At 44.4% G+C, this 22,935-nt stretch overlaps 2 protein-coding genes across 2 annotated transcripts in view; one reads left to right on the top strand and one right to left on the bottom strand.

Moving 5' to 3' along the window:
* Positions 1 to 22,935, bottom strand: part of SKIC3 (SKI3 subunit of superkiller complex) — a 166,532-nt gene that overhangs the window by 141,710 nt on the left and 1,887 nt on the right. Inside the window, exon 2 of the mRNA XM_082457992.1 lies at positions 4,562 to 4,677. The gene's annotated coding sequence lies outside the window, so the exon portion shown is untranslated. The remainder of the gene's footprint in view (positions 1 to 4,561; positions 4,678 to 22,935) is intronic.
* On the top strand, positions 1,774 to 4,554 carry GPR150 (G protein-coupled receptor 150). Its single transcript, XM_082458178.1, has one exon. The coding sequence runs from the start codon at positions 1,880 to 1,882 to the stop codon at positions 3,176 to 3,178; it is 1,299 nt and encodes a 432-aa protein (XP_082314304.1). The 5' UTR covers positions 1,774 to 1,879; the 3' UTR covers positions 3,179 to 4,554.

Below are 22,935 nucleotides of genomic sequence, written 5' to 3'. Positions count from 1 at the left end.
GAGCCACAACTACTGAGCCCGCGAGCCACAACTACTGAGCCCACGTGCCACAACTACTGAAGCCCATGCGCCTAGAGCCGGTGCTCCGCAACAAGAGAAGCCACTGCAGCGAGAAGCCTGCGACGAACAGTAGCCCCCGCTCGCCGCAACTAGAGAAAGCCCGCGTGCAGCAACGAAGACCCAACGCAGCCAAGAATAATAAATAAAATTAATTTTTTAAAAAGTTAAAAAAAAATTAAACCAGGAGTTTGATTTCCCAAGGCTATCACTCTACCTCTTAAATGTTCCACCAAGAATGGCTATTCCTACATCTCCCCAGAGCTTCCTTGAGCTCTTCTGGATGATACTGGCACAGGTATAACAGGCATTTTTCTCTTAGGTTGATGGATTTATAATCAAGGTAGAAACATTTGCTCAAAATTATCTGAAATGCATCACATATCCATTAATTCATCAACTCAAAACAAATTTACTGATACCTACCATGTGTCAGGTCCAGTAATAGGCACTGGGGATATAATAAAAATGACACAGTTCTCTGGCCAAAGGGCAACAGCTTGGGAAATGAGATTCCCACTCCACCTGGCAGAACTGTCCGCTGCACCCACCAAACCCGCCTATCCCGCACATCTTAAAGTGCCAAATATTTCCTCAGCCTGGGAATGTGAACCCCAGCAGACGCCCAGACCAGGAAGCATAGGAACTCTACTTTCACCATAATTAATGTGGAGGGTACATAAAAAACCAAATTGATGCTTCCAACAGGAAAACTAAAATTTGTTTGTGAGGAGATAGGGCTAAAATAAAAGAGATAGCATTTAATCGAAACCATTTCCTGTGAGTTGGATTTCTTTTTTAAAACTTGGCCGCCTTATCATCTTCTTAGTCACCTTTTCTCCGGGCTTATTGGAGGCGTAGTCCCTCCTAGCAACCTCCCATCTGCTAGAAAACAGAATCAAGAGAATGAAGAGCCGTGATGATACATCTGTCACTGAGAGAAAATATTAGGAGAAAAGCAATAAATGTACTACCCATTTGCATAAAACCTATTAATGCCCTCTTCAGACTAATGAAATGAATTTTACATGACGAAGAGCAGCTGTGATCTGCTGTTTCTAGTAATGAGGAGTATTTGAAACAATCTGCAAACCACTGCTGCTCCTAATTGCCACGCAACACCTTTGACGTTAGTTCTCTCCAAGTAAAATACTCTCGTTGGCCAGAGGAAGATTTATCTGTTGGGATCCTCTTTGCTCAAAACGCTGTTAGGTTTCTTGGGTTCCTGTTTTTCTCAAGCTAGTGCAGAACCATGGCATTTCAAATCTTTCTCTTTTGTTTTTTAATCAAAACTAGTGCCTTTTTTTTTTTTTTTTTTTTTTCCTACTGGCAATCTGAAACCATTTTGAGGGGTATAGTCTCAGTCAGGACTTTCCTCTCCAGTGTGCTGGTCCCGGGTAAACGATGGCCAGGCAAAGCGACCTTCTGTCTGGCTGTGCTGTATGTAAACACCCAACGCGAGAGGTTTCTAGAGCCCAGCGGTTCGCGGCTCCCGCGAGGGCAGCATGGGGGCTGCGGCAGAGACTGGAAGGGGATCTACCCGGATTGGGAGGGGAGACGCGGAGAGGAAGGTGGAGAAGAGGAATCATGTGTGTTCCTCGAGCGTACACCCCCCATTTGAGTGACAAATGACGAGGCCAACCTATAAAAACAACTAAGCGCAAAGCTACCTGCATCCATCTCCCTCTCCGTGCGTGTGCGTTTTCAACTAACTTTGGGAACTCGTAAGACCCGGCATCGCGCCCAGCGGAGTCTCGCCTCCACCTTGGTTTCCCGCGCCCTGCCTGCCCTGTTCGGTACCTCCTCTTCCTCCAGGCTAAGGATGGAGGATCCCTTCAGCCCCTCAACTCCGGCGCCGGCGCCCAACCTCTCCGTACCCATCTCGCTGGGCTGGGGTCTCAACCTGACTTCCGGACAGGGAGCCCCAGTCCCGGGGCCGCCGCCAACGCCGCCGTCCGGGCCGCCCAGCCGCCGCGTCCGCCTGGTCTTCCTGGGGGTCATCCTGGTGGTGACGGTGGCCGGCAACGCTACGGTGCTGTTCCGCCTGTGCGGGGGCGGCGGGCCCTGGGCAGGTCCCAAGCGTCGCAAGATGGACTTCCTGCTGGTGCAGCTGGCCTTGGCCGACCTGTATGCGTGCGGGGGCACCGCGCTGTCGCAGCTGGCCTGGGAGCTGCTGGGCGAGCCGCGCCGGGCCGCGAGCGACCTGTCGTGCCGCTTCGTGCATCTGCTACGGGCATCCGGCCACAGCGCGTCGGCCCACCTCGTGGCGCTCATTGCCCTCGAACGCCAGCGCGCCGTGCGCCGTCCACAGGGCCCGCCGCTGCCCGCGCGCGCCCTCGCCGCCCTGGGCTGGCTGCTGGCGCTGCTGTTGGCGCTGCCCCCGGCCTTCGTGGTGCGCGGGGGCGCCCCCTCGCAGCCGCCCGCCGCGCCTCCGGCCGCCCGCGCCTGGCCCGGGGAGCGTCGCTGCCGCGACATCTTCGCGCCGCTACCGCGCTGGCACCTGATGGTCTACGCGCTCTATGAGGCCGTCGCGGGCTTCGTGGCGCCGGTCGCGGTCATGGGCATCGCTGGCAGCCGCCTGCTCTGCGCCTGGCGGCAGCGCCCGCCCCAGGCCCCATCGGCCGCGGCGCCCAGGTCGGCCAGTCCCGGCCAAGCCCCCGCGCCCAACGCGCTGCCCCGCGCCAAGGTCCAGAGCCTGAAGATGAGCCTGGTGCTGGCGCTGCTGTTCGTGGGGTGCGAGCTGCCCTACTTCGCTGCCCGGCTGGCGGCCACGTGGTCGTCTGGGCCGGTGGGAGACTGGGAGGCCGAGGACCTAGCGGTGGCGCTGCGCCTCCTGGGGGTGGCCAACAGCGCTCTCAATCCCTTCGTCTACCTGTTCTTCCAGGCGGGCGACTGTCAACTCCGGCGGCGCTGGCGGAGGTGCCTGGGTGCAGTGTGCTGCCCGCGGGAGGGAGTCGCGGAGGACGACGAGGGCGCCCGGGGCCACCAGGCGCTCCACCGCCACCGCTGGCCCCACCCACATTATCACCACGCTCGGCGGGAGCAGCCGGAGGAGGGTTACTTGCGCCCACCCCCGCCGCGTCCCCGGTCGCTGCCCTGCTCCTGCGAAAGCGTCTTCTAGGTGTTCGATGGCCAGAGACAGGTAATCTGTCGCTGCGGCACCGCCTCCACGGAACACGAGGCCGGCCGGGCTCTATCTAGATCACAACCGTCAGGACGGTCTCCAAGAACGCTACACTGAAGCTGTCCCTGTCCTCCACTCCCCTATTACATCTTTCTAATGTTTACATTTTTCTACACTCTTCCAGGTTCTTTTCTCCTTTCCAGTTCTCACATTTCCCCATCTGGAGACAGAGAGTGAGCCATTTGTTTGTAAAAGCAAAGTTACAGAGTTATTTTTGTAGTTCTTTTTCACTCCCATAGCGTTCTGGCTAAGACCACTTGCTTTAGTTAAATTGCCAAGCTTTCATTATTTGCTGTGTTATCATCTGTTTTTACTTATTTAGGGTCGTTGTTTAACTGTAGCTTGGGGACCAGAGAATGTGCCTCTCTTTCCGGGAGGAATATCCTCACATTGCTCTGCCTGAGGAGCCTGGAAATTGTACCAGTGATACTGTCAGAAATGTAATCTTGCTGTCACTTCAGAGCCACAGAGTATTTGTAAAATAAAAACATTTCCCCCAGAGCAATTAGGACTTTTTTTTTTTTTTTTTAACTTGGTAATGTGTTTTCTCAGAAGAAAATCAGTGTGGCCTTTATTTCTGGTCTAGCTTCCACTTAAGGAGAAGCTGGAATTGTAGGAGGGAGACATAAAAGCTTCCCTTCCAACCTTTCAAATATGCCCAGTTTCTGTAGGAAATTGTTCCTGTGCCCAGAGCAGCCTCTACAGCTGCGATGCTGTGCACAGGTGGAGCCTCTAAGCACAGAATCGCCACCAGACTGGAGAAGGGAAGCACCTGGGTGGTGCATAGGGGTGAGGCTCACTGTCCCAGGTGGAGCCTTAGGGATATTCGCAGCTAGGAGGAAAGCTGCAACCTCCCAACGCTGCATGGATATATAAAACTCTCTTTTTACAAACAAGGGCAATGCCTATTGGTGTGGATTGCTGAGAACAAGGTCAAGGAGCAGATTTAGTCAGTGACCTCCTCCTCCTAACTGTCCTTGGTTCTAGAGAGACGTGGCGGCGCTTATGAACAAATATCCATGTGTTTACCAATGTTTCATCTGAGAATCTGCAAGCTTTCCATTACAGTGTTTCCTGTTCATGCACAAACGCAGGACTAAGATCCAGAAAGGGGAAATGACTGGTAAAGTGCACTTGTGAAGCCAATGCTCTCTGAGGACTTCCTTGTTTTGTTCATTGATGAATCCCAAACTCTTAAACAATGTTTGATACATAGTAGGCACACAACACACATTTGTTGATTAATTCATCATATGAATCAGGCATAGATAGAATGGATAAAAGATTTACAAAAAGAAATCTTCATTAAACTTGGCTTACCTTCCTCCAAAATCTTGTCCAAAAATGTTATATAGTTAGAGGTTTTCCTTCCTCTCTTTCATCCTCCCTACCCTGCTGAGGAAGGTATAGCATGCAATATACCAAGAATAAGCCACCTAAAGAGAAAAGAACACAATTGTCTTAATGAACATAAATCTGGGTTATAGCATTATTTTTATTCATTAATAAACATTTATTACTCGCTTATTTTGTGCCAAGCAATGTGCTAGGCACTGGAGATGCTAAAATGAATAAGACACATTTTCCCTCAAAGACCTTATAATCATATGTAGGAGACAATCTGACAAATACAGCACAAAAACAGTCAGATGTGCTTTAACAGGGGTTCCAGTCGGGGGTCAGGACGCTGAAGAAGAACATCTAACAACCTTGGGAGCCTGGGGGATGGTGGGGGTGACCCATCAGATAGGAGAAGGTATTCTATGCAGTTGGGACTAGCATTTGTAAAGCATAAGTGAGACAGAACATAGCATGGTCAAGGAATGGCAATAGTTGAAATATCTAGCATTAGGGTGCCTGGGGTCTGACCTGATGGGATATGCGGCCACAGAGATCCAGCCCAGACCCAGTGAAGAAAAGTCTGTTTGCACACCAAGAAAGCCAAAAATAGCCTTTGAAAGATTTAACCAGAGTTGCAAAATGATCAGATTTGAATTCTGCAAAGTCATTCCAATGATGGTGTGAAGGATCAACTAATTGGAAGGGGGGAATACCTAGAGGCAGGGATCAAGGAAGAAGCTCAGAGACCTCAGAATATGACCTATAATGTTTTATCACTTAGAATGCTCTCAACAAGGTAATTTAAGCCAATTGAGTCAGATTTTCTGTTTTCTGCAGTTGAGAACACACTAACAGAAAAACAGATACAGCTGGCTTAAGTTTATTATCTCGCATAACAAGAAGTCCAGTGGTAGGCCTGCTCCAGGATTGGTTAATTGAGTAGCTTCATAACTTTATAACCAAGGACCTAAATCCTTTTCGTCTTTCTATTTTGCCATCCTGAGCTGGTTGGCTTGACATTAAAGTCAGTTTCCCTTGAGGTCACAAAATGGCTGCTGCAGTTCCAGGCATCACATTCAAACATGACAATGTGCAGAAGGAGACTCTCTCTTCTTTTCACTCTTTATAAGAATGAAGAAACATTTCTTGGCTGTCCTGGATAGACTTTCCCACACGGTTCATTGGCCAGTCCATATCTAGACATATCATTGCAAGGGAAACGGGGCCACCATGACTGACTTGGACCTGGAACTGAAGATATGAGTTGCATAGAGAAGGGGTGAAAAATCTCATTCTTTCTTTTAGGAAAGAAAGAAGGGGAAATGCTTATTGGGAGGCCAGACTAAACTTTTACACAATTGCAAGATTGTTAAAAAGATTGATTTTTAAAATCTATTCAAGATTTTCAGCTGATTGCCATCTAGAAATTATGAGAAATTTCCACCTGGGTCAAAAATACAGAATTCCAATTCAAGTAGTTAATTTAAAATACAATTAAACTACATTTCCCTAGATTTTGTGGAAGACTTGGTTAAGCCCACTTCATACTAAAATGCTTCTCTTCTATAACTAAGAAACTTCCTCTAATTTTAACTATATCTGAAACTTGAAGATAGATCTAGGTGACTTCGTTCCCATCCCTGGTGGCATTTCTAAGTTAAGAAACTTAAAGAACCACCTCAGAATCATGACCACTGATCCTAGGAATCTACATTGCTATAGACAACTCAGAATTTCAGCTCTGTCCCAATCAAGGAAGCCCCCAAAGGTTATTCTAAATTTAGACTCTTCCTAGAGTAGGAACTGCACAGCAAAGGGAAATGAGCGGGTGACCCTGAACTTGATCTCTTTTCTAGGTATCACCCAAACAGGAAATGACTAGAGGACCATCAAGACCACATACTTGGAGTTTGGGAGGAAGCAAATAACATCCCCTCACCCACTGTACATTCCCCTTGGAGTTAGATTTTAACTAAGCTGCTGCAAACAGGTCTGGACTTCAGGACTCCAGAGAGCACTATTCACATAGACAACAATGCAAATGTCACCACCAGAACTTAAAAGACTAAATTCAAATAATTCTGTATTTTTTTAAAAAGAACTAGCCACACAGTAACATACAGCTAAAATAAGTAAACATGACCTATTACATAATTTGAAGGAGAAGGTATGTAGAAAACAGCCAGGAGTGTAATTAAACCACAACTAGCTATAAATCATTTACTAAAAATAGAATAGTCTAGCTCATTTGTGGAAGAGGAGATAGATTTAAAATATTTTTTGCTAAGCCACTTCCTAGGAAACACGAAAGGAAGTAGAAAATTTGAGCAGTTTCTCTCCCATTCCTGAAATGTTCTGACTCGATCAAAGGGAAAACATTAATAAAATACTAATACAAATGAATAGTCTAATTAAATTAAACATGTTTTGCTGAGTTGAGGGGCAGTGTAATATAATGAAAAGAGCAGAGTCTATGGAGCCTAAAGACTTGGACTTGTTTCATCTCTACAACTTAGTGGCTGTGTGACTTTACGCTGTTTGCCGAATCTTTTTGAGTCTTGGTTTTCTCATCAATCAAATGAGGTTTCTATTACCTTGGCTTCATAGGATTCATGTATGTAAAATACTTGATTGCTGGGGAGGGGGGTCCTGTCAGCTTGTCTCTTCAGATTCACCCTAGTATTCAATATATGATAGCTACTGTTATTCTCTAACACTGGGCTATGAGGAATAAAATCCAGCTGAGTAATATCACATGAAACGAAGGAAGGGATTTTGGAGAATCTATGAAAGATTTATGTACTCAATGGTGCTACATAGTAATAGGGAAGTTAGGCCTTACAGAAGGTAGAATGCTCACAATAATTGTCAACTACCCTCCTTGAATCCACTTTCTCTTTTCTAGCAGTTCTCAGGTTCTTATTGCTGCCAAAATCTTGGCTCTCTGTGCACCGATGTCGAATAGAAATATGGAGACAGAGTTTGGAGGAAAGAGAAGGAGTAGCTTTATTTCTTTGCCAGGCAAAGAGGGAACACAGCAGGCTAGCACCTCAAGGACCGTGCCCACCCCGGAGAGGGTAGTGAGGTGTTTTATAGTGTTCAAAGAGCAGGGCATGATCAGCTCATGGACAATTCTAGGATTGGTTGGCATCAAGGTGAAATTTTAAGCATCATCAACCTTCTGGTTTCATCCAGTCTAGGGTCCATGTTCTTGTGGTCAGCGGTTTTCATCTGGAGGGGATCTCCTGCCTGTAAAAACAACTTAGGAATGTGTGTCAGGCCTTTATCTATATCTTTCAGGGAATTGGGACTTTGGTGATTCTGCAATGTGACAGAATTATAGTCTAAATTGTTACTAGTTCCCCAACCAGCTATTCTTTGTTTCTACATCTTCACATTTCCCAATCATTAACTCTTTTTTTTAAATTAAAAAAATATATATATATTTATTTACTTATTTTGGTTGCGTTGGGTCTTCGTTGCTGCGTGCGGGCTTTCTCTAGTTGTGGTGAGTGGGGGCTACTCTTCGTTGCAGTGTGTGGGCTTCTCATTGCAGTGGCTTCTCTTGTTGCAGAGCATGGGCTCTAGGCGCATGGGCTTCAGTAGTTGTGGCACTTGGGCTCAGTAGTTGTGATTCCCGGGCTCTAGAGTGTAGGCTCAGTAGTTGTGGCACACGGGCTTAGCTGTACCACGGCATGTGGGATCTCCCTGGACCAGGGCTCGAACCCGTGTCCCCTGCATGGGCAGGCGACAATCATTAACTCTTGAGTCAGCATTTTACTCCAAAAGACAAGGACACAGGGGCTTGTACACGGTTTCATTATTAGGTTATCTATGTCTCTTATGAACAGTCAAATGCTTAGAGAGAAGCTGACCCCTCTCCCACTCTAAGACTGGGCCTTAATTAGTCTAAGCACATCAAAGTAATTCCACCCCCCTTACCACCATGTCCCACTCAGAAATGGTCATGTGATCCAGTTAAAACTAATGAGATTGGGGGTAGGGTTATTGGGGCATCTAGGAAGGAAGTCCTTAACTCTTCTGAGAGAGCCATGGGAGCCAGCATGCTCTCTCCATCTCTCTCCCACCAAAAGTAAATGAGGGAGCATGTAGTGCTGCTGGCTGCTGGCAGCCCACCTCTCACCATGAGGGGCACCAGCCACAAGATGAAGCCAGCACTGGATACAGCACACTGGAGAGATGAAAAGAACTAAGATCCTTAATGACCTCACTGAGCTGTAACATTAAACACCACTGAGGCCGACCTACTGGATGTCCTGTTAAATAAGCTGATATATTTTCTCACTGCTTAAGGCAGTTAAACTGGATTTTCTGTTATTTATAGCAGCAAACAGCCTCTAATTGAAGAAGTTTGGCAAGAAAAAGTGTCTCATTTTAGCTTACTGCATGTTCTTTATCAAAAAAATAGGAACAATCCAAGTGTAATTTTATTTAGTCCATCAGCCAGTAGGTATTGAGGTACTGTATTGGGCTTAGTGGGGCAGATGGAAGAAAATCAAAGATGGAACTCTTCTTTTTTAAAAATTTATACTCTATGAAGAACTATAATTTTTGTGGTAAAGACTTTGTTGAGAAATCTCAACCTGTAATTATTACTGTTATTTGACATTATTTGCAAATTCTTACCATTGGTAATATTATTGACTTATTAATTCATTCATTTCAATATTTATTTATTAAAGATCTATCATGTGCAAAGTACAATGTCACTTATCATAGACATATATTACATTTAAAGTTTAGGTTTTGGGGTGGGAACTTAGGCCAACCATTACTGTATTTTCTATGGCCAGATCTGGAAGTAACAACCCTAAAATGTGCTGGGATAGACTACTATATGATGGCCCCCAGTGAATCACTCTTCTTGATATCCATCCCTTGTGTAATCTTTTCCCACAGAGTCTGGGTTTGGCCATGTGACTTGCTTTGGCAATGGACATCAGCAGATCTTTCACAAGCAGGGTTTTTTGTTTTTTGGGGTTTTTTTTGGCTGCGCTGGGTCTTCGTTGCTGCGCGCGGGCTTTCTCTAGTTGTGGCGAGCAGGGGCTACTCTCCGTTGCGGTACGCGGGCTTCTCATTGCAGTGGCTTCTCTTGTTGCGGAGCACGGGCCCTAGAGCGCTCGGGCATCAGTATCAGTAGTTTGTGGTTCGTGGGCTCCAGAGCGCAGGCTCAGTAGTTGTGGCACACGGGCTTAGCTGCTCTGCGGCATGTGGGATCTTCCTGGACCAGGGATCGAACCCATTTCCCCTGCATTGGCAGGTGGATTCTTAACCACTGTGCCACCAGGGAAGTCCCTCACAAGCAGGGTCTTGATAAGCATTTATGCATAGGAACTGCCCTCTCAGAAAAGCTGCCCTGAGATGACTATGCCATGAAAAAGCCAAGCAGAGGCCCAGCTACTCAGCCATTCTATCTGGGCGCAGTTCCCAGATGACCCTCCAGCTAAATGCACCCACATGAGTGAGCCCAGGGGAAACCAAAGGAAGAACTACCATGCTAACCCACAGACTTGTGAGGAATAACAAACCATAGCCATTAAGTGTTAGGGTGGTTTGTTTCGCAGCAACAGATAACTAAATCATGGGTGGAGTAGTGAAGTGGTGTTGGATGCATTAAAAATGGGAGTCAAAAGACCCAGATATCAGAAACCTGGGTTCTAGTCTCCAACCACATGTCAAATTGGGAGATTTAACTGCTTACCATGTAATGTGATGAGGCCTCATGCTAACTTGAAATGAGAGAACCCCAAGCTCAGGGGATAGAGTTAGAGCCCCAACTCTAATCCCATTTCCACAAGGTGAAATCTCCTTCTATGGCCAAACCCTGGCAGTTCTGGGTATCGTTTTATTAAGCAAGGTACTATTGTCTGCCTTACAGAATACCCATGAGATAAATAATGGGAACCACAACAATAATAACAGCTAAAATTTATTAAATAATTTCTATGAAGTTTGGCACTTTACAAGCATTAATTCATATAATCCTCATAACGACTAAAAGGAATATATCATAACCACCTTCAGTTTATAGATAAGGAAATTGGGTCTACGGATAACTTGCCCAGGATCAAACAGCTCGTAAGTGACAGAGCTGTGGGGTTTTTTGTTTGTTCGTTTTGGGTTTTTTTTCATCATCTGAACAGGTAATAGCCAAGAAGTTTAGCTGAGCCTCAGATACAGGTCTTGCTTTACAGACTTACGTGTCTGTTAGAGACACAGCCTAGACATACACAAGTGGGGGACAGGGGTGGGAGAGGGGGGATGTTGGATAAAAATGTTTACCAGAAGGGTGAAATGCATTTTAGAAAAACAGTACCTAATTATGTCAGAGAGTTTCATCATTTCAGCCTCCAAACGATCCAAATAAAGAACTCACTTGCTGGGAATGGAGGAGACAGTTCACCAGAATTCATTCTCCCCTTCTAATGCGGCTGCCCTGCCACAGACTGTATTCCCCAGTCTCTCTTGCAGCTAGTTACAGCTATGTGACCTGTTCTCAGCGATGGAATGTGAGCAAACGTGACATGTGTGGCTTCCAGACTTGGGCCTTAAGACATAGGGCTTGGGCTCCTCCGAGCTCTCTTTCCCCTTCCTATTGTCTGGAAGACACGATGTGACAGTTACATTATGTGACAATGATCAGGTTCAGCCATGCAGATGAGGACAACATCCTAGAGGTTCCTTCAGGATCTTGTGGGAGCACAGACAGCCTAAACTGTTCAGAAGATTATGTGAGAGAAATAAATTTCTGTCTTCTTTAAGCCGTGAACTTTGGGAGTCTGTTTATTACAGTAGATTAGTCTTTACCTCGACTAATATTTTGAGGTTGTAATAAATTAGACTAGGAGATGGTCTAAGAGCTCATCAGTTCCAGAGGCCCTCTGTGTTTCCAGGGGAGCTTGGTGTGAATTTAGGTGGAGCCAGGTCTAGAATATGAAACTGCTCAGAGGTCCAAGATGTCTGAGCCAAATCATACCTGTGAGATACATCTTTTATTGTCCCCAAAGGAAGTCCTTAACCTCAGGAAATACTTTTTTTTTTTTTTAATTTTAATCTAAATGTTGAGTGTGTTAGAGAAACCTCATGTCCATGGACATCAATACAGAAGCAGGCATCCAAATTGTGGCAGGCCCTCCGGTTGTCCACATTAACATTTCTTATTTTCTTGCCTTGCTAGAAGAGTCTTAATTGTGTTCAGAGGGCTAGAAATCACCTGGGAGCTTCTTCTTTACTCATATGTCTGATGCCTTGGCTGGGATATTCAAAGCTGGACTCAACAGGAACATCAACCAAAGTGCCTACATATCGCCCTCCATGTCGCTTTGGCTTTCTCACTGCATGACGGCCATAGAGTAGTCAAACTTCTCCTAAGGCAGCTCAAGTTTCCAAGAGCAAGTGTTCTAGTGAACAAGCCACGTGGCTCTGTATGGCCTTGCCTCAAAAGTCTCACAGAAGCATATCCTCTGTTTCTACTGGTGGAAGCAGTTCCAAACCTGTCCAGATTCAAAGGCAGAGAACATAAACCCTACCCTCTAAGGGAAGAGGTGTCAAAGAATTTGCAGTCATATTTTAAAACTGCCACACCATCCACCAAGGAAGATAACCCTATCCCCCGCTCTGGGATATATATCTAAGACAGCCATGGTAATACCACTCCTCCTGCTAGTTGACTGGTTTGGGGCAATGAAACTAGAGGTAAGACCTTCTGGAGGCTACTGGAAAAGGTTTTGTAACCTTAAATAGTAGATACCAGTAGAGGCAATTCCTCCTCTTTCTCTGGATATTATAGTTTATGGATTTGACCTAAAGCTCGAACAGCCATCTTGCAACCAGAGAGGGAAGATAACCCTAAGAGAAGGCCAACACCTTAATCCTAGAATAGTGGAAAGGTAAAAAACCCAAGTCTCTGATTATGTAGCTGAGCACCTGAATTAACCAAAGTTTGAGATCTCAGATCTTGTTATGTGAAATAATAAATTTCCTTTTTGTTTAATCGGTTTGAATTGCTGTTTTCTCTAAAGGCATCCAAATGGATATAAGGAATGCATTCTTCCGGGTTCTCCAGAGAAACAGTACATACATATATATAGAGAGAGAGAGACAGAGAGAGAGAGAAAGAGAAAGAGAGAGAGAGGGAGATTGATTCATTATAAGTAACTGGCTGGCCCAAGTGATTACAGAAGCTGAGAAGTCCTACAGTCTTCTGTCTGCAGGTTGGAGACCCAGGAGAGTTGGTGGTGTAGTTCAAGATCAAGAGTAGAAGACGGATGTCCCAGCTGAGCACTCAGGCAGACAGAGTGAATTCTCCGAATTCTCCCTTCCTCCACTGTTTTGTTCTATTCAGGCCCTCAGTGGATTGCATGATGCCCACCCACATTAGGGGAGACAATCTGCTTTACTCAATTTACAAATTCAAATGCTAATCTCATCCAGAAACACCCACACAGGCACAGGCAGGAATAATGTTTAACCAGACATCTGGGCAGCCCATGGCCCAGTCAAGTTGACATAAAATCAGTCGTCACAAGAAACTATGCGGGGACTTCCATCATGGCACAGTGGTTAAGAATCCATCTGCCAGTGCAGGGGACATGGGTTCAATCCCTGGTCCAAGAAGATCCCACATGCCGCGGAGCAACTAAGCCTGTGAGCCACAACTACTGAGTCCACATGCCACAACTACCGAAGCCCGCATGTCTAGAGCCTGTGCTCTGCAAGAGAAGCCACTGCAATGAGAAGCCTGCTCACCGCAACAAAGAGTAGCCCCCGCTCGCCACAACTAGAGAAAGCCCACACGCAGCAACGAAGACCCAACGCAGCCAAAAATAAATAAATAAATAATAGGGGCTTCCCTGGTGGCTCAGTGGTTAAGAATCCGCCTGCCAATGCAGGGGACATGGGTTCGAGCCCTGTTCCGGGAAGATGCCCCCCCCCAACACACACACACAAAACTACGAGGTCTCATAACTTCGTCCCTAGTAAGAATCGTCAATTATGCTTGCAAATTTGTTTCTCTTCCTTAAAGTGCTCTAAATGATCTATCACTTCATCTAATTCTTTAAGCACAGAAGGATATAGATGATTGAAAATTCAGCCTGTACCATCATCCATGAGGTTATACTAAGAGAAAGGATTTGGGTAACACATACTGGACCTTCAAGAATCACAATGCAAGCTGTGACCTTCATTCCTCTGGCCAATAAAGTCACACCACTGTTAAGAGCATTAGAATGGTCCCATTGTAAATGATATGGCGAACATTTCCTCAGCCAGATGGATAAAATTTTTTAAGTATATTTTGAATTTTTCTTTAAGATTTTTACTCTTCACTGAGCATTTATCATTACAGTATATTTTTAAAAGGTAGCCACTGAGAGCCTGCCCTAGGCCAACATGTCCAAGCATACTTTGTGAAGCAGCAGATGCTTCCATATTAACATATTCTAAAGAAAAAAAGTTTCATAGTTACATGTTTGGAACACTAGGTTAAATAGGTTTCCCTCTTTTTTTTTTTTACTTTTTATTATAAAATATACAGAAAACTTGAAGAATAATACAAAAGAACACCCACATATTCACCACTGAGATTCAACAGTTGTTAACATTTTGCCATCTTTGCTTTCATCCATATTTTTTGTTGTTGATTCTGAATAACTTGAAAATTAGTTGCAGACATCATGATATCATTACACCTCACCTCTGAATACTTGAGCGTGCATCTCCTAAGACATTCTTGCATAACCACAAAAGCATTATCAAAAAATTAACAATAATTCCCTAATATCAACTAATATCCAGTCCAGATTCAAAAATTCCCTCTTGTCCTCAATATACTTGAATAGATTTTTTTATAACTATATATATTTTTTAAAATTTTATTTATTTCATTTTTGGCTGCATTGGGTCTTCGTTGCTGCGCACAGGCTTTCTCTAGTTGCGGCGAGTGGGGGCTACTCTTTGTTGCGGTGCATGGGCTTCTCATTGCGGTGGCTTCCCTTGTTGCAGAGTGCAGGCTCTAGGTGCGTGGGCTTCAGTAGTTGTGGCACGTGGGCTCAGTAGTTGTGGCTCACGGGCTCTAGAGCGCAGGCTCAGTAGTTGTGGCGCACGGGCTTAGTTGCTCCGCGGCATGTAGGATCTTCCCAGACCAGGGCTCGAACCTGAGTCCCCTGCATTGGCAGGTGAATTCTTAACCACTGCACCACCAGGGAAGTCCTAGATTCTTTTCTTTTGAACCAAAATCTAATTACATTTGATGTTATGTCTCTTTCATCTCTTTTATTCCAAAACATCTTCACCGACCTTAAAAGATACTGTGTTTCTGAGGAGACCAAGCCTGTTACTTTGCAAGATATCCCACATCTGAATTTTTCTGAGTATGTCCTCATAATATCTTCTAACTTATTCTTCTCTTCCCAACCAGGTGTCTTTACAGCAGTACGTCTCCGAGTCTTCAACATGTTAATGTGCAAAACGACTCCCTTAGTGGACACCTTTTCTAAGCCTCTGCCCTCTTCATAATATCCCTTTCTCTGGGAACTGTCCCCACCTCCAACACACACACACACACACACACACACACTCTCTCTCTCTCTCTCTCTCTCATGCCTCTAGCAGTCATATATGGACTTTGTAACCCCATCTTCAGGGCCAGTCCAGTAGAACCATCGCCATGAAGACTCAGGCAGATATGACAACTGGTTACAGAAATTTGGACAGATTTAAGGAGGGGAAGACTAGGAAAATTAGGATAAAATATTCAGTGCATTAAGGGTGAGTTTGACAGTGATACAGTTATTGTAGCTATAGATATTGGTAATGCCCACACCTTAAGGGAACAGGTAAGAGAAATGTGTTGAGTTAGAGCCCTAGAGAAGACACAGCCAAGACAACACAAACAAAAGTAAAGCTAGGCTGGACAACAGTAGAGCAAGTACAGGTCTGGCTTAGATGTTGATCTGATGGAAAGTTATTTCCTGTTGGGATCAGCCAACTAAAGGACAGTTTGGTTTTGCACAAAGCATTATTTGTGCAGACCCAGCAAAAAAAAAAATAGTCTAGGCTAGAAAACAGGAGAAAGTAAAAGGAAGCAAGGAAGGCACTCAGCTTGGCGCACTGCATGTGGCAGAGAAAGAAAGAGATCAACATAAGAAGCAAGTTAATCTGTCAGAAGCTCAGCCAAGCGTTCCCAGAAGGAACACGGCACAGCAGAGGGGACTGAAGCACTGAAGGTATGTTCCACTATGCAAAGCCTGGGACATTCCAGACCTGAGGAATGGCAGTGTCTTGAAAAACATGTGGCAGGAGTATTCTTGCTCCCTACAACCTGAAGAAACCAGATTCAGAAACATCGACAGCAGAGTCAGAAATGTGCACAAGTGAGGGACTTCCTTGGCTGTCCAGTGGCTAAGACTCTGCACTTCCACTGCAGGGGGTACAGGTTCAATCCCTGGTCAGGGACCTAAGATCCCACATGGCGTGTGGTGTGGCCAAAAAGAAGAGAAAAGAAAATAGAAATGTGCACAGGTGATACCCCAGGTGGAGTGACGATGAGGAATACTGGGGCATCAATCCTGTAAGCAAGTGGCTTGAACCCAATCCATTCCCTAACAAGAGGGGGTGAAAGCCACTGTGTTCAAGACTTAAAATGCTGCTCACAAGTGATGTGGAGACCTTGACACTATACAAAGCCCATCCATGCCAGGAACCCCAGGCCCCTACCCTGTGGGTCTCATGTGAAGGGATTTCAGTTAGACTAACACTCTTGGACTCTCTCCCCTGTTGGGGTTAGAGGGGCCCAATTAAAAACAAAACAAACAACAAACAAACAAACAGACCTTTTCCATATCTGTGCTCTAAACCAATATCTTGGGAGAAATCAAGGTTCAGAGATTAAACCCTCTTGCAAGGTAAAGCCCAAAGGTAACAAAATTGAAAGAATTAAAGTTCAAGTATCAAAATTTCCTGCCCTTGTTTGAAAAAAAATAAAGACCTCCTCGACTGGCAATTCTGTGTAGTCTCTGCTGGGGGTGTTCTTGAGGCCCCGTGAGCTGTGGGTCCTTCAGCAGAGGCAGCTGCAGCCTCCCTCTCCCTGGAATAAGTCAGTTCTTTAGGACCTCTTTGGTTCTATTCGTTCAAATCCCATTTGAACAAATGAAGAGTCTCACTCTTTTAAAGAGTTTGAAGTGTTAATAGGAAGCAGAATATTACTGCAGCATGGCCCTAAACCTACCTATCAAAGTTAGGAAACAAACCACTCCCCACCCGGAGAACAATAGCCAAACAAAACGGTATTCCCAGAACCAAGTATTGCACTTGGTGTCATCAAAGATTCTAGCATAGACTTAGGATCTGAAAGAAGGAAAGAGCTTGGTCTCAGCTTCTAAGGCTGGCTGTCAGTTGGTCAATGCAGGTGGTCCAACCGTGAAGGTAAACTCAATTGGGAAAAATCTTTTCATAAGGGATTAATTTGGCATCATGTTTAAAAATCCGGGGTGGGGGAAGATCCATCTGTGCATTTATCTGAGACAGAGACAACTGAACCATTCCTGCCTTCTTGCAAGTTTACAAATTTACAAAAGTGGAGGCCTCAGTCTTTCTCTTACCAATTAAAAATCTCTTTGCCACTCTGAGCCCTCCTACTGGATCGAGCAGGGCCTCTATCACGTCATGGAGCTCTCTTGGAGCATATGTTTTCAGTCCTGTGCCTCAGTGGTTGTTTTCAGTGACTTTGGCTAAGCAATCTGCCTCTAGGTATACTTTCTCCAGAGCCATCTTGACTCTGCATGGTGCAAAGTGACTGAGCATGTGACATCCTACAGGAATCCAAGGAATCCCTCTATGCTTCCCTCTCTGGACCAGAATGCAAAATGGAATTTGGAGTGGCCCAAGCAGCGCACCTTACTCATGCCTGTCATGGACAATTTCCTGTTAGAAACTCATTGGTGCTCTGCAGCAGGCGCAGGGCCAGCTGCCTTGTAGATTAAATGCAGCTGAGGGTAAATCCAGGTCACAATTGGGTGGGGTTGGGAGGTGGGGCAGGATCTCATTCAGAAAAAGAATACAAAATAATAAATTAAAAATTAGGTATGAAAGTGAATATTTATTTAGAATGGGCAAATAATCACAAAAAATATAAAATTAAAAAATGAACATAATAGCAAACATTCGTTAATCAATTGCCAGACACACCGCTATAATACTTTTTTCCTACAATTTTTGTCTTCCTATGCTTGAGCCATTGTTTCACGGTTTTTTTGTGTTTTTTAAAATAAATTTATTTATTTATTATTTATTTTTGGCTGTGTTGGGTCTTCGTTGCACAGGAGCTTTCCCTAGTTGCAGCCAGCGGGGCCTACTCTTCGTTGCGGTGTGTGGGCTTCTCACTGCGGTGGCTTCTCTTGTTGCAGAGCACAGGCTCTAGGCGCACAGGCTTCAGTAGTTGTGGCTTGCGGGCTCTAGAGCATGGGCTCAGTAGTTGTGGTGCACGGGTTTAGTTGCTCCACGGCATGTGGGATCTTCCTGGACCAGGGCTCGAACCCGTGTCCCCTGCATTGGCAGGTGGATTCTTAACCACTGTGCCACCAGGGAAGTCCTGCCTCAGGTTTTATGATAATATTTTCTATTTAAAAAAAAAAGATAACTCAATCTTTCTTACAGCATAATCTTTAAAAAAATTTTTTTAGTTGAAGTATACTTGATTTACAATATTATATAAGTTTCAGGTGTACAACATAGTGATTCAAAATTTTTATAGATTATATTCCATTTAAAGTTATTACAAAATATTGGCTGTAGTCCCTGTGGTGTACAATATATTCTTGTAGCTTATTTATTTTATACATAGTAGTTTGTGCTTTTTAATCCCCTACCCCTAACTTGGCTCTCTCCCCTTCCATCTCTCCACTAGTAACCACTAGTTTTTTCTCTACATTTGTGAGTCTGTTTCTGTTTTGTTATATTCATTCGTTTTATTTTTTTAGATTCCACATATAAGTGATAACAGTATTTGTCTTCCTCTGTTTTATTTCACTAAGCATAATACCCTCTAGGTCCATCCATGTTGTTGCAAATGGTAGAATTTCATTCTTTTTTATGGCTGAGTAATATTCCATTGCATATATGTATCACATCTTCTTTATCCATTCATCTGTCGATGGACACTTAGGTTGCTTCCATATTTTGCCTATTGTAAATAACACTGCTGTGAACATTGGGATGCATGTATCTTTTCAAATTAGTGTTTTCGTTTCCTTCAGACACATACCCAGGAGTAGAATTGCTAGATCATATGGTAATTCTATTTTTAGCTTCCTTAGGAACCTCCATACTGTTCTCCGTAGTGGCTGCACCAATTTACATTCCCACCAACAGTGCAAGAGGGTTCCCTTTTCTCCACATCCTCTCCAACATTTGCTATTTGTAGACTTTTGGATGATAACCATTCTGACAGGTATGAGGTGATATCTCATTGTGGGTTTGATTTGCATTAAACATTTTTAATTGACAAGAAGCATAAAACAGCTTGTTCCTAGTACAGGTTTGTGTGCTCATAGGAATCCTGATAAATTCTGTTTCATATGATTCCCATCAAGAAAGGTGTATGGTGGATTTATAGTTTAAATGCTGTATTATTGAGCATATTCCATGTGTACTATGTCTACGAGAACAGAATCTTATGCTTACAATTTTATAAAAAATCTGATGACAGAATTTTCCATAGAGCAGTTTCTGGCTCTACCATTTCAAACTCTGTTTTTCCTCCAGCACTTCCATACTTTCTGAGCCAGACATCACAGCACATACTCACATGTTAACAGAACCCTAGCCCTCACCTCCATGTCAGCAAATGAGGAGAGTCATTACAGTGGACAGTGGGAGTATCTTTGGAAGCCATTTCTACACTAGGACAGCCAGCAAAAACATAACTATACACAGAATTGGATGCAAATCATATAAATGATCCCATTAAACCCGTGTATTTCCAACTCAACTACCTCTTAGCCAAATTCCTAAAATGCCTGAGTGACAGAAGGAAAAGAGACAAAGGCCTTAATCCATTTAAATCATCTCACTTCTGTACATTTTACAGAAATATATGACCACTATTCTTTTCCCTCTTCTCTTTCCTTCCTGAACAATTCAGTCCTAAAGCCAGCAGGTGGGACAGAGTAGAGACCCATGCTGGCTGGCTGGGGGAGTAGGGTGACGCACAGTGGCTCAGAGTGGGGTGAAAGCACGAGTGGGGTAGATGTCAACATGGTGGTGGAGTGAGTCTAGCTTGTGCTGAGCGAGAAGGGAGTGGAGTGGCAACCCTACAGGGGCGCAGAGTCCAGTCTCTGTGATGTTCCTGCCAAAAATGCATGACCTGAATCTAATCATGAGGAAATGTCAGACAAACCTCAATTGAGAGATATTCCACAAAATAAATGTCAGTGTCATGAATGTTAAGGAGAGACTGAGGAACTGCCCCAGCCAAGGAAGCTAAAGAGATATGACAACTAAAGCCAACTTTATTCTGAACTAGATGTGAGGATTAGATAGTGGAAATATGTCAGTGTTAACTTCCTGATTTTGAGGGTTGTATTGTGGTTCTGTAGAAGAATACCCTTTTTTTGTTGGAGGAAACACACACTAAAGCATTAGGGGCTGATGGGGCATCAGATGGACAACATATTCTCAAATGGCTGTTTGGGGGATAGAGTTCCCTGTATTACTTTTCTGTAATTTTGTATGTTTCTAAATTACATTAAAAGGATATAAAGGACGACCATGTGAACACATTACTGAGGTCCCTTAGGACCTTGGAAAGGGCCCACAAATGCGAGGGGACCTGAGGCATAACCTCACTGCCTCTAACTGCAGCAAATATTATTCTACCCAGTATTGTCTGAAAGGCCAATGTAGCAAAAGACATTTTTCCTATAATATAGTCCTTGCCTTAGTTATGCCTGATTTCGGAGGTCTTTGTGGCCTCCCTACCTCTGCTGAGTCCCAGTGTGGTAGAATAAATATGTTCTGAGCATGGTTCAACGTCAAGGAGCAGCAGTCTGCACCCTAAGGCCCACATCACCTAAGACTCTCTGGGCTGTGACTTTGCTGGGCCCACGTAGCTCTGTGCATATTTGCTAAGCCTGGCTTGGTACTAATGGCCCATGTTTTGCTTGAGGCTCAGGGCAGACTACCCTGGTGTTCACTGACTACACTCCTTTCTCCACCCCCCACTTATGGCCAGCTTGTGTTTCATTTGCTTCATGCCCAGGACTTGGAGTTCCACCTGGAAGACAGAAATCAGGAGTGAGCAAGAAGCCTTATAATTTTTTCTCAAAATCTCCAACCTTCACTCCCTTTTTGGTATGCTCAGCTCAGCCCCTTCCTTCTCGTTTCTACAGATCTGTGTGCCTGCGGAGTACAACCTCACCTGTCTTCTCAAGAGGACAGCTCTAAGGCAGAAAGCAGCAGTTTAATTCAGGAGACTGTTAGCAAGTCCATTTGCTTGCACATTTAACCCACTCCAATCTAGACGTCCATTATAAATATAGCTTACACTTTGATCACTTTCTGTATCTCAGTTGGTTCCAAACTCAGGCAGGAAAGAAAGGTGCTATTTATTGGGTCCTCTCAAAGTCCAACACAAATAAAATCATCTTCCAGAGTGATGACAGCAGATAAAAGAAGCAGAGTCCTTTGAAACACATTTTCGGAAATAGAACTGACAGAACTCAGTGCTGGATGAGATACAGGTGGTTTTAGGGGTGTCCCTAAAACCATCTCATGTTCAGGGATTCACTAAAAGGACTCATGGGCCTCATGATATAGTTCTTCTCACGCTAAGATTATTACAATTACAATGATGTTGTAAGGATACACTGCTGGATCAAAGGAAAAAGAACACAGGTGGAATATGGAAGGATCCATGTGCAGGCTTCCTTATACATGCTGCCTCTCATGAGGGGTCACACACAGCTAGCTCCCTCTTCCTCCAGCAAGGAAAATGCAGGAACATGTATGCAATGTTTCTGCCCAGGGAAGCCCATTAGAGACTCAGCACCCAAGGTTCTTATTGGGGGCTGGTCACATAGGCACCTCTGCCCAGCATATACCAAAGTTCCAACCTCCCAGAAGGAAAGCAGGTTGTGGTTAGCATAAACCATACTGTTTGTACAGTTTAGGCACAGTGAGTCACCCTTATTGCTCAGGGAAATTTTTATATCAGTGTAGGAAACGTTTACCAACCGAGTTCCCAGATGCCAGCTAAGGGCCAACCTTGCCAGAAGAGCTTTTTAAGGACAGTAGTCTCAGGTCAGATGTGTTAACTGTTCTGCATAGGAAGAGTGAAGAAAAGGGAGATCTCAAGTATGGCATTTAGGTTTCTACCTTAAGCATGTGAATAGACAGTGTTGTCACTTATGGAGATGGAGAAGACAAAGGAAGAACAGGTTTATGGGAGAAATTTAGCATTTCAATTTTGAACATATAAAATTGGAGACACCTGTGTATGAGACATCAGGTTAAACTATGCTGTTGCAATTGTAAACAACCTTAAAATTTCAGTGGCTTAACACCACAAAAGTTTATTTCTCACATTAGTTACATGTCTTTTATGGCTTGACAGAGGTTGGTGAGTTGGGGGTGCTGATGGAGGCTCCACCATCTAGAAAGTCAACTGTGACAGAAAAAGACACAACTGATGAGGTCTCATATCTGTCCTTCTATGCTTCAGTCTGGGAGTGACAGCCTCAACTGACTACAGGTGGGGCTGAGAAATGTGGGCTAGTAGATGGGATGTTTGATGAACACCACTGTTTCTGTTGTAATATCCAGGTGGGAATATTATGTAGGCATCCACACAAATTAATGTTGTTCAGACTTTCATTTTGGAGTTGTAAGCAGATAGGTGGTATATAAAGCCACCATCACTTTCTCATGATCATAATCCCAATGGCCAAATACAGGCAATGTTATCACCCTTTTCTGGTTTGAAGGAGTAGGAAATCCAGATTAACTGATACTCTTCAAGACTCCCTGTAGTGAAACTAGCAACATACAAAGGTTTTCACTAGCTCACAAGACGGACTTTGGCTTAGGACTGAAGGCAGTTTTTGAACCTCTCTGAAGGAAACGTTTGGTCTCAGAAAAGCTCGCCTAGAAACAGCTTGCTGCTAAGAGCAGAGCAGGGGGCTCACAAAGGTGGGAAGGGACATCTGAAACTATTAATAGACAAAGATATTGAGGGGCAACATCATAGAGGGAAAGCTGTTTTTGGTGACTGGGAACAGAACTGCTGCCAGGACTACCACTAGGTGTCACTAGTAGGAAAGGGAAGCCTGAAAGAA

The sequence above is a fragment of the Balaenoptera physalus genome, assembly GCF_965194825.1.
Source record: "Balaenoptera physalus genome assembly, chromosome: 3".
Taxonomy (NCBI): domain Eukaryota; kingdom Metazoa; phylum Chordata; class Mammalia; order Artiodactyla; family Balaenopteridae; genus Balaenoptera; species Balaenoptera physalus.
Note: the sequence above shows the minus strand (reverse complement) of the source record. Positions and strands in the feature narration are given on the sequence as shown.

Coding starts and splice junctions, on each gene's coding strand:
- GPR150 (XM_082458178.1), top strand. CDS start 1,880: ATGGAGGATCCCTTCAGCCCCTCAACTCCGGCGCCGGCGCCCAACCTC.